At 40.4% G+C, this 17,248-nt stretch overlaps 1 protein-coding gene across 1 annotated transcript in view; it reads left to right on the forward strand.

The window, feature by feature from the left end:
- The window catches only part of RASGRF2 (Ras protein specific guanine nucleotide releasing factor 2), a 257,405-nt gene that overhangs the window by 85,192 nt on the left and 154,965 nt on the right, over nucleotides 1-17,248 (forward strand). Inside the window, exon 4 of the mRNA XM_089909081.1 lies at nucleotides 15,306-15,453. Coding sequence (XP_089765207.1) covers nucleotides 15,306-15,453 — 148 coding nt within the window. The remainder of the gene's footprint in view (nucleotides 1-15,305; nucleotides 15,454-17,248) is intronic.

The following is a 17,248-nucleotide window of genomic DNA, read 5'->3' on the forward strand; positions in this document are numbered from 1 at the left end:
ATTATAAAGCACGTAAGGTGTCCCGAGTTTAGGGTGTTCTTTGAGCCCTGGAGACTTTTTTCCTCTCCCCTCCTATCCTCTCCCCTCTTCTTTCTTCAGCTACTGTATATTGACCACCTTGCTCTGTGGCAAGCAGCATGCTAAATGCTTTACATACTTATCTTTCTTTTTTTATTCCTCACAACTACCCAGTAGGGTATTATTAATTCCGTTTTACAGATGAGAAAACGAAGATTCATGATGCTTAAGCAGAGTGGCCAAGTCTAACACAAAGTTGTTAAATGGCAGGACTGGGATCAAACTGAGGTCTGTCTGACTCCAGAACCTTTAACCAGTGTTCTGTATTGTAACGTTCTTCATTATTATCTCTTCTTCTCTTCCATCTTTCCCTCTTCTGTTTCTTTATCTTTTCCTCTAATTCAAAGGTGAAAATGGATTAATGTCAGGTCAGGGTTGAGAGTAGGTGTTATTTGCAAAAGATTTCATTTCCTTTTCTTTCCTCCCCTGCAAAATATTTCTCTGAGATGCACAGGGTTGGCGACCAAATGCTGCTCTCCAAGGTGGGCCCCGGTGCAGCTTGCCACCATCATGATCCAGGCACACCGTTCAGCTGTCTTTACTCTCAGGGTCTCTGGCTGAGAGTTTTGCTCAGACTTAGGACTAATGCAGACTGACTCACTGTAGAAAGAAAAGTCAGGTCTTCAAAGGTGAAAGAAGTATCAAGTTGGCCACGTAGAGCCCTTGGGTCATTTCCAGACCCAATCGTTGTGACCACTTCTATTCCTTTTTACCTGGGAGTTAAAAATGAAGTAAATAATTTAAAATACGTGTATTTGCCCATTTTTTTTCTTTCCAGAAGAGCCAAGTACCACTAGTAGCCTAAATGCCTTTGTAGTTGCCAAGCAAATATTGTGGTGAACCAAATAGAGTATGAATTACTTTAAAATGGTAAAATTTCAAGTAAGGGGTTTTTTTGGTATACCAAGAAAGCTTTGTCATGTATGTGGAAGTAGGTCAGTAGCAATTTGGTGTTGACTGATCAATCCAGGGCTCACATGATCTTGTCAGGAAACAAATGTTTTAGAAACCACTTTGGTGGTTTAGGTAATTGAATGGTAAAAATTCTCTTCTCTTTTAGATTTGAAGATTTGGTTAATAATTGATCTTTTTTCTTGAGGTCCTGACTTTTGGTACATTAGAATTGCTCTTCCCTTAACTTGAGGTCCAGGACTGGGTTCTTTGATGACTTCCTTTTAATTTGACTGCCTTATACCTGAGTTCTTATATTTGACTTATTACACTGAGATGCTTCTTAAATTTTTGTTTTCTAAATCACAGAAGACAATAACTTCTTCATTTATGTTTCATTGAGTCAAGTTTTCGGTATAAACTTGCTGGTCTGTGAAATTCATCCTGACTTTGTTCATATATTAGCAGAACCAGAAAGTTAATGAAGCTCATTCAGAGAAAGGATTTGTCAACCGTTTTTGCTTGGCATTGTGCTTATTAAACAACTGGTTGGTTGACTGAACATTTTACCTTTAGAGGACAGTCTGATGGCATTACTTCGGTATTACTGCCTTTTGAGTAGAAAATGCTCAATAATTATGGGTTTATTGATCCCTCTTTTTAAGTCTGAGCTTTTGATGGACTGATGACTGTTTTAGCCTGAGACTAGTTCTTTTCTGAGCTGCAGATCCTACGTAGAAACAGGGACTGCTCAGAATCCTTCTCTTGGTCACTGCTCTTTTCCCGAGGTGTTTCTCAGTACTGGACTGGATGTTCTCTCTTTGGTGCCATGAAAATCACATTCTTGAGGCTGGCCTTTGTACCTCAGAGCCGAATTAACTTGCCCCCCTTTGCCTTCAGAGGACCTTTAAGTCATTTCCTGGCATGTCAAATTGCATGTTTTCTTCCTTAGATCTGGCCCAGGAAAACATCTTTTTGGAAATTAACATTCTCATTTTGAAGATTTCACCTGGTCTAGGAAGCTTTTTCTCCAGTTTTGCTCAAAGTTGGTGGATATTATATTTCTAGAAACTGGCACATTTAAAATATCATTTCATTGTGTATTACTGGCACTGACCGGTTCATGGGAAGCTGCTAGCAAGGCTCAGTGTTGTTTTTGTCGGGATGAGGTGAGGCCAGAGTATTTTAATAGTAATGAAGTCCGTGCTTGTTCTATAAGTGGTTTGCTGGTTGGGTATGGAACTTTGGACATTTCCAGTAGCCTGATATTTCTTTGTTCTCTTACCATATCTGTCCATCATGGTTGATTTAGTTGTAGACATTAGGACAACCAAAAACACTGACCCAGTTGATTGTGGGTCTTTAGGGCTCATTGGCTGACAAGACAATGTCCACAGCTCTTTTACCCACGTTTTGTCTTCTGGAGCCCTGATCAAACGAAGCCTCGGAAGTTAGAAGGTAGACATGGCCTGGAAGAGGATCCAGATGTACAAGAGGTACCAAGGATCTTCCCATTCTGGCCTAAGCATAAGACCTGAAGGACCTGGTCTGAGACAGTTGGGAAGAGAGGTAGGTGGAAAGTATTCCAGAGTTGTAGGGGGTAGACTTCAAAGGACCTTGTGATGCCCTGGATGTGGGCCATATTAGGCCAGGGTGGTGTCTAACATGTCTCTCAGGTCCCTAGCTTGGATGGTGTCACTCCCTGGGAGGACATGTGATGAATGAGAGCAGGTCTGTGGTGCAGGGCGATGAGCACTGGCCAGGAAGGGCTTCTGCAGGGAATTGGAGGGTATGACTGCCTGGAAGGGGCAGTGGGGAACTGTGCAATACTGATGGGTCCCCTTGCCCTTTGGTATGTTGAGTATGGGAGAATGAGTAACAGGGGCTGCTAGCGAAGTCAGGTGTGTCCTGAGGGGAGAGCTGGCTCGGGGTTTCTACCAAGACTGAGGTCAGGGGAGGGCTTGTGAAACATTGGAGTCATGGGGAATGTGGTGCCTGGTGTTGCACACCATGGGGTGTATGTTGCTTTGCTCACCTGCAGAGCTATGCCTCATGCTCTCAGTGTTTGAGATGTTTTGCCTGCTTTCCAACATTTCCAACTGAAACTCAGAGCCCTCCCTCAATGCTCTCTCCTCCCTTTGGTGTGTGCCTGTGGCAGGTGGCTCTTAGGGTTTCCTTCATGGGGAGCGTATTTGCAAGAGAGAAAGGAATCGGGCCTATGCCTCCATTCCATAAAGCTCATGTTGCATTTAGTTTGGCTAGGGCTTGACGTAGCCCTTTCCTTCACCCTGTCAGTTCTGAACTTGATGAGCAGAGAGACTTAATCCTCCAGTTAAGATTTTCAATTAAGGCTTGTCCTCTTGTCCACTAAAGAAAGCTCTAATCCAGCCTCTTGGGTCTGTTTTTATCTATAGTCCTTTTGCTTACACTTGCCTCAGGTGACCTGTTGTCCATATTCCCCCTTCTTTCCCTCTCAATCTCTTCACCCCTCCCTCCAACACACACACACACACCATGGTAATTGTCCCAAACACCTAATGCTTGTAACCTCATTCTTTTTACTTGGATAGAGGCTTAATTTAGAGCAAAGTGTATAATACAAAATCTGTCCAACACTGAGGGATACACTGTGTGTATCCTATCATCCCCATAAAATCAGTGCTTTGTAGAATGTGCATGGAAAAATCCCTCACAAATCAGAAGAGTGATTACATAGAAAAGCTGAAAACGCTTTATGTTTCATAGCAAAACCACAGGACTAGAAAATCAGAAATGGGTGGTGATGTTATAGCCCAAAGCAATCCCAAGGCCATATTTTGTATTCTTCTGGTAACAGTAAAACTACCACTATTAAAAAAGCTGAAAATGTGGACTTTGTTTTTTTGAGATATTGGATTTCTTTACTATGAACTTCTGTCAGATCTTTGCCTCCAGATTTGCCCTAGGAAAGAGACTTTGGCATTTTTTCCCTTAGAGTTTGAGCAGTACAACACAAAAGAAAAGGGGTAGTGTTTGTGGACTGTGAAAGATTTACTTGGTTGGGTGGTAGGACTTGTTTTCTAGAGAAAAGTTGGGCTTGGATTGTCTTATTTGCAGCCCTTTGTTAATACTTCTACCTGTCAGTTATCTTTCCTGTTCCTTACGGTATTTTTGCTTCAGATGCTCATCTTGTCTCCTTCCTTAACCATCAGCTTACACTGCAGTGCGACCTCGTGTCTCCACTCACAAAGCAGGCATTCTGTCCCCATGTGCACCTGGGCTCACCCACTGCAGGGGTCCGCCCCAGGGGAACATCTCTGGTTCAATGGAGAGCTCCTCCTTTAGCCTCTTCCGTCTGATTTTCTTGCTCCGTTAATTATTCCACTTCTCTCGTATAGTTCCAGTCTATTTACCCGAGCCTCCTCTCTCCCCCTGTCCCGCTCACTTTGACATTTTTCTTGTGTTCTTTGATTTTCCTTAAATCTCTCCCACCTTAAAACAAACCAAAAAACCCCTCCCTTGGCCCTGAATCCTCTTCTAGCTGCTGACCTCTCTCGAAATCAGAGCCAGGCTTCTTGGAGAAATGGTTTTGTTGTTCTTCCTCTGTATGCAGCTCCTCCTCTTTTCAGCCCTTGCCAGTGGGTTTCTGTCCCTACCCCACCGAAGCTGTGTCACCTGGGTCAACAATGACTTTCCAAAGCTTTTCTTTCCTTATATAACTTTGTAGAAAGAGAAGAGATTTGTGGGAGTGAATTAGTGTTAGAACCTCTAACACTGATGTGAAACATGAAAAATATTGATTACAGTGGAGTGGACCTATTGATGTAAGAGAATTTGAGAGCCAGAAAAATGGAGGGTAGCGATGTTAAAGCGGCTGTGAATGATGCCTGGAGGCCTGTTCTTGCTTAGATAAGGGCCCTGCTGTTCATGCTCAAACACTGCTTACATAGGAACTGCACTGCTGTCATCCTGGACTGGATTTCCCCAATTCCCAAAGACACCACGATGCCCCTGCTATGAGAAATGCCGATTCCAAAGTATTCTCAATAACATTGAGCATAATCCTGGAGCTGGTGGGAGTGTTTCTTCAGTTACCCATTGTATGACTTTCCAGCTTGGGTTTTAACTATAGTTCTCTCTCTCTGATATTCTGGATATATATGCTAATTATAATTATCTAGCATATTAGACATGTGTCTCTCATTAGCAAATATGTCTTCAATCAAAATAACTAGGATAAGGTTCTGGCCCAAGTAACAATTCCTTGCTAAGCTGATAACAGTTTTTTCCCTTCTATACAAATAATTAAGGGCTATGATTTTATACTGTGCCACTTCTCTGGACTTTTCAGGATTCTACTGGAATATTTCCTTCTCTCCTGTGTGTAGTAGTGGTGGTTTGGTTTTGGTTATAAATATTATACAAGAATATTTTACTCCCATATATGTGCCATCTGTTGATGCTCAACAGATTAGTTTGACTTCCATCATGTTGATTTATATGGCTTAATTTTATTATTCCCCTTTGCAGTGAGAAACCATTTTTTCTTGAGGGAAGTTAAACTGAATAACAAAAATAAATAAAGAAAGAAAATAAATAAATAAAATGAAACAGAAGTAATGAATAGATTAGGCAAACACTCTTAAACTTGATAAATGTTTACCTTATGTCTTTTTTTTTTAACATCTTTATTGGAGTATAATTGCTTTACAATGGTGTGTTAGTTTCTGCTTTATAACAAAGTGAATGAGTTATACATATACATATGTTCCCACATCTCCTCCCTCTTGCGTCTCCCTCCCTCCCACCCTCCCTATCCCACCCCTCCAGGCGGTCACAAAGCACCGAGCTGATCTCCCTGTGCTATGCGGCTGCTTCCCACTAGATATCTACCTTATGTTTGTTAGTGTATATATGTCCATGCCACTCTCTCGCCCTGTCACAGCTCACCCTTCCCCCTCCCCATATCCTCAAGTCCGTTCTCCAGTAGGTCTGTGTCTTTATTCCTGTCTTACCCCTAGGTTCTTCATGACATTTTTTTTTTCTTAAATTCCATATATATGTGTTAGCATACGGTATTTGTCTTTCTCTTTCTGACTTACCTCACTCTGTATGACAGACTCTAGGTCTATCCATCTCATTACAAATAGCTCAATTTCGTTTCTTTTTATGGCTGAGTAATATTCCATTGTATATATGTGCCACATCTTCTTTATCCATTCATCCGATGATGGGCACTTAGGTTGTTTCCATCTCCGGGCTGTTGTAAATAGAGCTGCAATGAACATTTTGGTACATGACTCTTTGAATTTTGGTTTTCCCAGGGTATATGCCCAGTAGTGGGATTGCTGGGTCGTATGGTAGTTCTATTTGTAGTTTTTTAAGGAACCTCCATACTGTTCTCCATAGTGGCTGAACCAATTCACATTCCCACCAGCAGTGCAGGAGTGTTCCCTTTTCTCCACACCCTCTCCAGCATTTATTGTTTCTAGATTTTTTGATGATGGCCATTCTGACTGGTGTGAGATGATATCTCATTGTAGTTTTGATTAAAAAAACTCTTAAACTTGAACATTGTCTAGTAACTGGAAAACTTAATCAGACAATACATATATTGGAAATATAGTAGAATAGAAATAGCAATGCATGAAAATTCTTACACTGAAGGGAAGCCATGCATGCGTTTTCAGTTGATTTGACACAGTCTGGAGTAGACTTTTATTTACTAGTGGGATACATAAAGAAAGCTTTAACAACCCAATCAAAAAATGGGCAGAAGACCTAAATAGACATTCCTTCAAAGAAAACATACAGATGGCCAAGAGGCATGTGAAAAGATGTTCAACATCACTAGACATTAGAGAAATGCAAATCAAAACTACAATGAGATATCACCTCACACCAGTTAAAATGGCCATCATCAAAAAATCCACAAACAGCAAATGCTGGAGAGGGTGTGGAGAGAAGGGAACCCTCCTACACTGTTGGTGGGAATGTAAACTGTCACAGCCACTACAGAGAACAGTATGGAGGTTCCTTAAAAAACTAAAAATAGAACTACCATATGATCCTTCAATCCCACTCCTGGGCATATATCCGAAGAAAAACACGGTCCAAAAGGATACATGCACCCCAATGTTCATTGCAGCACTGTTTACAATAGCCAAGACATGGAAGCAACCTAAATGTCCATCGACAGAGGAATGGATAAAGAAGATTTGGTACATATATACAATGGACTATCACTCAGCCATTAAAAAGAATGAAATAGGGCTTCCCTGGTGGCACAGTGGTTAAGAATCCACCTGCCAATGCAGGGGACACAGGTTCAAGCGCTGGTCCGGGAAGATCCCACATGCTGCGGGGGAACCAGCCAATGTGCCACAACTACTGAGCCTGCGCTCTAGAGCCCGCCAGCCACAACTACTGAGCCCGTGTGCCGCAAGTACTGAAGCCCGTGTGGCTAGAGCCTGTGCTCCACAAGAGAAGCCACCACAATGAGAAGCCCGCGCACCGCAACGAAGAGCAGCCCCCGCTCAACCGCAACTAGAGAAAGCTCACATGCAGCAGTGAAGACCCAACACAGCCAAAAATAAAAAAAATTCTTTGATTTAAAAATTTTTTTAAATTAAAAAAAAAAAGAATGAAATAATGTCATTTGCAGCAACATGGTTGGACCTAGAGATTGTCATACCGAGTGAAGTCAGACAGCGAAATATCGTATATTGCTTATATGGGGAATCTAAAAAGAAATGATTGTAATGAACTTATTTACAAAACAGAAACAGACTCACAGACTTAGAGAGCTTAATTCCCCAGCGGGGGAAGGGTGGAGGGAAGGGATAGCTAGGGAGTTTGGGACTGACATGTACACACTGCTATACTTAAAATGCATAACCAACAAGGACCTACTGTATAACACAGGGAACTCTGCTCAATATTATGTAACAACCTAAATGGGAAAAGAATTTGAAAAAAAAATAGGTACATGTATATGTATAACTGAATCACTTTGCTGTATACCTGAAATTATCAGAACGTTGTTAATCAACTGTACTCCAGTATAAAATAAAAAGCTTAAAAAAAGAGAAAGCTTTATGATTTTAAGGTGGGAGGATATCCCAGTAAGAGCAGTAAGCTATGGAGACCAAATGAAATACTTTGAATGACTTGAAAATTTTGAGAAATGAAAAGTATTTTGTGAAGAAGAATAAACCATGCAAAATAAATCACATTAGATGACTTTTTTTTCCATTTGAATGACTATTTTGTGGCAGGCCCCATGCTAGATGCTGGACTAATCTCTAATTTTTTTTCCTGGCTTATTGTGGAACTTCCAACTGGTCTCCCTTTCTCCCCTTGTACTCCACCCCTCACCTCTGTCCTTTCCTACCACAGCAGCCAGTGTGATCCTGTTAAAAGTCGAATTTGCCACACCTCTGATTAAAGCTCAGCATCTCATGCAGGGTAAAAACCTGAGACTCTATATTGGTCTACATGCATTAGAATCCTGTTCCCTCTTCTGTCTCTCACGTACTTCCCCCAGTAAACCGGCCACTTTGCCATTCCCCACACAGGCCAGACCCACTCCCACCACAGGGCTTTTGCACTCGCTCTTTCCTCTACTTGGAAGTCTCTTCCCCCAGCTGGCCACAAGGCTTACTCCTCAGGTCGTTACTCCAGTGCTGGCTTCTCAGTGAGACCCTGGTTGGAGGTCTCTTGGTTAAAGAGACCCTCTCTCACACCCTGGTTAAAATTGTAACCCCATCTCTCCCACTTTCTTTCCTACTCCTCCATTTTTTCCTTTAAGGTAACCATCACCAGGTAACATACTATATATTTTTCTTATTTATTTTATTGTCTTTTGCTCCGCAGTACAGTATATACTCCACCAGGGCACAGATTTTTTTTTTTCCTACTTTGTTTATTCCTGTATCCAGTGCTTTGAACAGTTTCTGGTTACATAACAGTCAATAAATATTGAATGAAAGAATGAATTTCGAGTCACAGAAACTTATAAAGAAGGAAATTAACATCACATAATCCCACCTCACAGAGTAAATAACTGCCATTAGGACTTGTGCGTGTGTGTGTGGGGTCCCACTTAGTATTATAGAGATGTTGGAAAAATACAGAAAAGCACTAAAGAGGTGATTAAAAATGACCCATAATTGCTCCAACCAGAGAAAACTCCTTTTTGTGTTTGGAGTATCTATCTTTCCCTCTTTCTCTCCCCTGCTTCCCAACCCCTTGTAGCTGTGATATACATAATTTTCTCTCTCTGCAAGTGAACATGTATGCATGTGCATGCACAAATCATATTTATTTTAATCTGGGGTTTTTGTTATTGTTGTTCATTTATTAGTAAGTCTTGGGTATGCTCCATTATGTTCACTATTCTTTAAAATATGATTTTAAATGGCTTGTATCATTCCATTGTGTAGACGTACTATTGCTTTTTTAATCACTTCCACATTATATACACATATATTTAGATTGTTTCCATTTTCGTATATTTATTTTAATGAATGAACATCTTGCTTCTTTGTACATTTTTTGCAAGTCTTTATTTTTCTTGGGTTAGATTATTAGAAGTGAAATTACTGTGACCAAGGATATGTATGACCTTTTTAACCTATCCTGACACATATTGTGACATTGTCTTCTGGAATGGCTCACTCCAGTGGAGAGTACCCACTTTACCGTGTCTTTACTGGCACCGAGCAGCACTGTTTTCTAAAACTCTTGATAAATTTGATAAACAATTTTTACTACATTGATTAAGTAGGATTTTTTCCTGTATTTATTAGTCATTCATATATTCTATTCTATAAAGTCCTTTTGTCTATTTCTTGACTCAGTAATTTTAGGCAGTATTATTGGCACCCTGCTATAAAGATGAAGAATTTAACACTCTTTCAATATCTCTTACCTCTCCTCCCTCTGTCCCCTCTGTTTTTGTTACTTTACTTACTTTTGGCTCTTACAATGGTTGACTTTTTATCTTAAAATAATATCATTAAACCTCTATTAATTTATCAACTTTGGGCAGCATGTATTGACTCTCTGCTATGAGGTACATAAATTAAGGCATTTAATGTGTTTTTATTGTTCTTTTCTCTTTTCTAACCCTGAGGTTTTATTACTTTCACTATTATTTATTCTCTGTTTATAAACTTTTAAACATTTACCTTCTGTTCTCTAAATTTAATTAAGCCTCTGTTGATTCTGAAAATTAAAAAACAGTGAGGGGTATTTACATCATGGTTTTACAAATATTACGTACCAGCTATCACGGCTGATGTTTGATTCCACAGAGAATGAAATATAACCATACGCAGTTGTATATTTGCTCCTTGAAGGAGCATCTTGCATGCATTTACTTCTGGTTTCTTTCTAGTGTCCTTTACTTCATCAAAGGTTTGTATTCTTGCATTCCATGTCATATTTTGCCTTTGTTTTCTGTTTTGTTTGGTTGGAAAACCTCATAATTTTTCTCCTGTAGTAAGCGTGGTCGTTACTAAACTCTTTCTATCTTGAACTGGCACTTGATTGATTGACTTGTTGCCTGGCTGTAGGAATTTAGGTTCAAAATAATCTTCCTTCAATTCTCTATTGTGATCTAGCATCCGAGGTTACTGATGAGAAGTGTATCATCTTGATACTCGCTGCTTTCTTTAGCTAACCTGTGGTTTCTCTTTGGAAGCTTTTATGCATTTTCTCTATCCTTAGAGATCTGATATTTTACTAGGGTGTGTCAGGGTGTTAAATTTTTTTCATTTATTCTCTCTGGCATTTGGATTAGCCTTTCTTTTTTTTTTAACATCTTTATTGAAGTATAATTGCTTTACAATAGTGTGTTAGTTTCTGCTTTATAACAAAGTGAATCAGTTATACATATACATATATCCCCATATCTCTTGCCTCTTGTGTCTCCCTCCCTCCCACCCTTCCTGTCCCACCCCTCTAGGTGGTCACAAAGCACTGAGCTGAGCTAGGATTAGCCTTTCTATTTAAACTGTACCCTATACAGTTTGAGGAAGTCTTCTTTGATTTCTTGATTATTTCTTCCCCATCACAGTCTCTGTTTTTGTTTTTGTTTTTTTCTTTCTGGAACTTCCATAAGATAGTTTTTAGACCTCTTGGATCTGTACTCCATGCTGCTCAGTTGTCTTTCTTATTTCTTATCTCTTTGTATTTTTGTTCAGTGTTCTTTTTCTCTGCAACCACCCAGCTTAGTTTTCAGCCATTGGTTAACACATTCATTGACCTGTAAAATTTTAATAATTGTTTTTGTTTCCAAGAACTCTTCCTGTTATCTGATTACTTCTTTTCCATGGCAGCACCTTTGTGCCTTGTGGCTCTACTATCCTTCTGTATCTCTCTGAAGATAATAAACCTCTGTTACCTGAATTAGCCTTGTTTCTCTAGTATCTTTTCTGTTTGTTCATTTCAGGCTATATTTATTAACTCTTGCTGCTTGACAATTTACTCCACAATTCCTAAAACAATAAACAATTTATTGTCCCCCACAGTGTCTGTGGGTTGGGAATCCAGGCACGAGTTAGCTGGGTGCCTCTGCCCTAAGGTCGCAAGCCAACAGTCAAGGTGTCGTCCAGGTCTGCAGTCTCATCTGAAGGCTCAGAAGGGAAAGGATCCGCTTCCAAGTTCGCTCACGTAATTGTTGGCTAGATTCACTTCCTTACCAGTTGTTGCACTGAAACCTCAGTTTCTCATCACCTGTTAGCCGGGGGCCTCTCTCAGTTTCCATCTATGTGGGCCTCTCTGTGCAGCAGCTCACAACATGGCACTGGCTTCCAGCACAAACCGGCAACACAGCAAGAGAAGGCCAGTAAGATGGAATCCAGAGTCTCCTTGTAAACTGATCTTGAAGTGCCATCCCATCACTTTTGCCATATTCTGTTCCTTAGAAGTAAGTCATTTAGGTCCAGCTCACACTCAAGAGGAAGGGGTTCCATAAGAACATGAATACCAGAAGGCAGGGACCACTAGGGGTCATCTTACATGTGCCTACTACTTTCTCTTTGGTATTGATTTTCTCAAGTGTCTAGTGATCTTTGTTTATAAATGAAGGATCTTGAGGGTTATTACAGGTAGCTGGCCCAGGTTGACATTGTGACTGTGAATGTAGGGTCCCTGCCACTTGTGTAGGCTTCCTTTTCAGGTATGTGGGCAGACAGCAGGAAGGTTGGCTGGGGACTCCCCTTTGTATGATTCTATTCCCTGTAGTGTGCATGGGTGGACCCTGTGACTTGCTATCAGCTACTAGAATATAGCAAACAGGACGGGATAGTCACTCCCTTGATTTGGTTACATTCTATGGCAAAGGAAAAGGGGTTTTGCAGATGTAATTATGGTCCTGAATCAGTTGACTTTTTTAGTTAATTAAGAAGGAGATTTTCCTGCGTGGGCCTGACTTAATCAAATGTAAGAGGGATGGAGGCCCTCCCTGAGGTCAGAGATGCTCTCCTGCTCCCCTTGAAGAAGCAAACTGCATGTGTTGTATAGCTGCAAGAAAATTACTTTTTCCAACAGCCTGAATGAACATGGGTGTGGGTTCTCTCTCATTCAGGCCTCCAGAACAGAATGCACCTGGGCTGACACCTTGATTGCAGCCTTATGAGACTCTGAGCTGAGGGTTCAGCTAAACTGACCCATGGAAACTGTGAGATAATACATATGTGTTGTTTAAACCACTAAGTTTGTGGTAATTTGTTACACAATAAAAAATTCATACAGTGTATTTCACTTCTAGGCCTTTTCAGTGCCTTTCCTTTTTTGGTTCTCTCTTCTGTCTACAGTGGATGTGTGGTGTAAAGCCAAGCTGTGTTCTCTCTGAGTCTAGCCTCCCCATGAGGAGCCTTCTTCAGGAAGGTGGCCCCCTTTCTACAGAGAGCAGGTCTTGGGCTGTGACTTGAGGGCATGTCATTCCTGCCAGTTGTGCTTTTTATTTCTTTATCTTGGAGAATGGGAAGAGGAGGAACCTAACTTCTAGATGTTGTGAAGTCACTTTTTAATGAAAGACCCTGATGATCGTTCCCTTGCCCCCTCCCGTCCTTTGTATTTGTTGATTCTGGCTTGGAGCATCTCTGGCCATTCTTGGTGGGAACCATGCTTTTGCAAGGGGTCTGCATGTGTGGTTTCCTTGCTCTACTTTTCCCACCACGTTGATTCTACTTGGTTTTTCTCTTTATGGAATTTCATAAAACTTATGGTCTGTTGACAGCATATTTTCCTGTTTTATAATGCTGTTATGGTTTCATTCTTTAAACAGAAAACAATTTTCCTAGCATTTCAGTGGGATCTTGGAAGTGAAGGGAGGCAGATATCGGTGATGAGTCTGCATGAATTCAGCTGCACATCCTGGTCTGGACTTTTTCTTTTTATAGGAGAAAATAAAATACTCGTTTGCTCCCTAACACTGATCTAACATATTTGTAAGAAATTTGGCATGTTTCTAATAAAATTGATGAGAAAGGGCAGAATTTTCATTATATTAACTAATTTTCTCATGCTCTGTTATTACTTTCTCCTTTGAAAGTACCCCAAAGCATATTTCTGTGAAGACTGTGCCCTTTTTTTCTTCTTTCCCCCTCTTCCCACTTACACTTACACAGCCTTTCTTTCTACTCTCTTAGGGTAATTTCTTAGAACAAGTGAATTAAAAATATTGCTGACACTATGTATTTTTTTTCTAACACTAATGGCACATGTGATGTAAGTGCTGAGAATGTGAGATAATTGAACTAAAATTGTGATTTTGGAACTGTCTTAAGACTCTTTTAGTTCCAAGTAACACAAAGATATTTCAAACTAGTTTAGGTTAAAAAGAGAAATTATTAGGTGGAAACTGCAATAGTATCTCACCAAACCCAAGGGGAAAATTATATTCAGATATCATGAGGGTCTGGAACCAAAAACTAGAAGCCAACAGGAACCCAGGAAGTTATTACCTTTCTATCTCTCTTGTCTCTGTTTTTCTGAACATCTGCTTATTCTTTTCTCTCTCAGCAGACTTACTTTGCTTTGGCATGGGTGTGGCCAAATATAGCTAACCAACAGTAGTAACCTCAGCTTCCAAGTTCATATCATCTCAGTTCAAGCAAGTAAGTCAGAGGCACAATCCGAGATTCCAAGGAGAAAGAGTCCAGTTTGTTTAGCTTGGGCCAGTTATCTTTTTTTAGACCAGTGAAGTGTGGTCATGAGGGCAGATTTTGTGTTATAAACATGGCTGCCACAGCCCAAGTTCTCAAAGAAGAGGTAAGTGGGTAGAAGATATCTCAAGTGGGCAGATATCTCAAAACATGTCTGTTGTAATATTCTTCTTTATATCCAGTGTGCTGTTTCTCATTAGAGAGACAGTTTAGCTTGTGGTTAAGAACATGGGCTTAGGGTCAGACAGACCTCGAATTGAATCCCAGCCCTACCACGTACTAGCTGTGTGACCTCTGTGAGGGTCAGATTCTTTCTCTGTACAATTGGGGTGGTAAAGCCTATCTCTTGGAGTTGCTGGGAGAATGAGAATATATGTGGTACATCCTACACAATAGATAGTTATTATTATTTATTACTATTATCATAGCATTTGGGAAAGATTATGTGAATGGAGGAACATACATTTTGCTACCCTGAATAGTGCAAGAAGATCTGGAAGCAAAAATCTAGGTGCCACAGAGATCAATAGAAAACTCTGAGAGAGAACTTTGACTTTTTCACACTTGGCCAAAGAAGTATACACAAGTTAGGCTGATGATTTTAGGGCCCAGTAATCTACACTTATTTTTAGAATGAAATTTTTGCCTCTGTTGGTTTTGGAAAGAGAGAAGTCAATGGTCTCATACTTCTAAAGAGAGCCAGGCTGGGCTGGTGGTCACTGGTACAGTCCTCATCGTTCTTCCCAGCCAGTGCCTGTTCTGACGGTCCTTGCATTCATTCTGCTCGGTAGCAGGTCTGTTCTGATTGGCTAGTGCCTTACCCAGTAAAAGAGTTTCAATATGTGCCATCAATTCAAAGACTTCAGTTTTTGTTAAAGGAGATCCACTATTTTCTTTATGAAACAATAGATTTTCTTTGCATCTTTCTCACTTATATGACAAAGTTGTGGGTCACAGCCATCGTTAAATGAACTCTTCTAGAGGTTATATAAGATAATGATGATTCAAATTCTATATAGCTAAAGGGTACCAAATGTAAGCCAAACATTAATGTTTACATAAAGTAGAGATGGCTAACAAACTATGTTTATGGCTTCTTTTTAAATAAATGTAATATATGCTGTTCTGTGTGAAACTGTAGTAGAACAATATCTCAGTAACTAACTGTAATTTTCTCTTAAGTTATGCAGACATTTTGATTGAGAGGGAAGTGTTAATGCAGAAGTACATTCATCTAGTTCAGATCGTAGAGACAGAAAAAATTGCAGCTAACCAACTCCGACATCAACTTGAAGATCAAGATACAGAAATCGAAAGGCTTAAATCAGAGGTATTTCCCAGTTGATAGATTCCTCCTCATTGTTTCATGTTTCTTGTCATCTCCTCATGATTACTTAAGCCCTATCAGGGCAAAATTTTGATCCCAAGTTTAGTTCCTCTGCCATCAACACATGCATGAGAAGTGAATGTATTGTCTACATTAGGATGAGGTAAATACGCTACAGTAAAATATCAGGATAAAGTGCTACTTTTAAATTATTTGTGCTCCTGATGGCCTTCATTTGCTTGACTATTCAAGAATTGACTGTAATATTTAACTGTTTTTTGGATTGACTCATGGTAATGATAATTGTGAGTCTGTCATGGATTCAATTAAAGTCCAAATGACAACTAAGGCAGGTCCAAACGTGAATTCAGAAAGTCTTGACTTTTTCTCAAGCTCAGGAGTCCAACCTTCTCCCCTCTAGAATTTTGAAAAACTCGTTAAAGTATAAGACATAATTCTAGGGTGCATTTTTTTCCGGAAGTTGGAATTCACTTCCAGCCCCGCTCCAAGTTTAAACTCCTCAGGCTCTGCACCCCCAGGTAGTGAGACTGACTCCATTGAGAGCAGAAGGTGGTCGTGGAGCCAGCAGCCATGGTGGTGTGTCTGGGTCCTCCATTGTCTCCGTCTGTATACAGAAACCTGAGTATACCTTCCCTTGTTGTCCTGTCATTCCCTGTGGGAAGTGATCAATATCTGAAGAATTGAAGAGGAATGTAGCAAGTGTGGTTTTTCTACTCTTTTTGACCAGTGGTGCAGTAGTGTCTTCTTAGCTCCAAAGAAAAGAATAGGACAGAATGAAACCTACTACTACTAACTGTATCCTTGTTGACAGAAACAATGCAGCTCCTCAGCCTTGGTAACTTCTTGTCATTTTTCTGTCATTCAACATTTTCTTCTCCATTTCCTCACGTCTTCTTCTAAGACACACTGTGCAAATCCTGGGAGGGTTTTCACCTCCTGCCGCCTGTGTACATCACCTCCAGCAGATAGCGCATGGGTATAAGCTGATTCCTACTGGGATATGATTGCCTCTCTGATGATGATAAGTTGCAGACTGTTCACCGTATCATTAGTGCTGTTAACTTCCCGATCCAACCCTGAAATCTGAGATAGCGAAAACAGCAACAGAAAACTTAACAAACCTGCATCTTAAAAGACTGTATCAGGCACTGTAATTTAAAACAAAATTATTGTGTTCTGTCTTTGCCACAGTTAGCTGGAGGAGATGCTTGTCTGCTAAGTGAAAGAGGTTGGCATTTACTCCATGAGAGGAACTCAGCACCAAGCGATGTTCCCCAATATTTATTTGTGTGTGCTTCTCGGTCTTCACTCTGTTCTAGTTTAGTCTGAATATATATTGCAGCTACAAACTGTCAGTAGCAGGTATGTCTTGTGTGGTAGATTGACAGGAACCATAACTTACTTCCTACTCCTTTTATTTTCCCACTTCCCTGCTGGGGCAAAATGTAAAGACAGGGCAGAGGGGGCAGTTATAACCCCAGTGTTTTAAGTGTTTGCTTGTTAGTAAATCTGAGTAGGTCCTTAAGTTTGCAAGAGCCTGCAATTGAGTGATAGTCCAGGGAATTTCATTACTAAGTGTAGTTCAGAGGCTACCTGGTTTTGAGTCCCCCTTCGTAGGTCACAGAACTGAGCTGGCTCTTTAAAGAGATCCCAAGTTGTTTCAGTTCTTTTTGCCTTTTGGTCTTTTCTTGGCTGGCTTGGACCAACCCCTGGGCTCTGAAGTTCCTTTTGCAGTTACCATTTTCCCAAGGAGATCTGTGAGTGCTATACTGTGTGT

Source organism: Delphinapterus leucas, chromosome 3 (genome assembly GCF_059928025.1).
Source record: "Delphinapterus leucas isolate spDelLeu-1000000601 "Yukka" chromosome 3, BTC_Dleu_Yukka2, whole genome shotgun sequence".
In the NCBI taxonomy this organism is placed as follows: domain Eukaryota; kingdom Metazoa; phylum Chordata; class Mammalia; order Artiodactyla; family Monodontidae; genus Delphinapterus; species Delphinapterus leucas.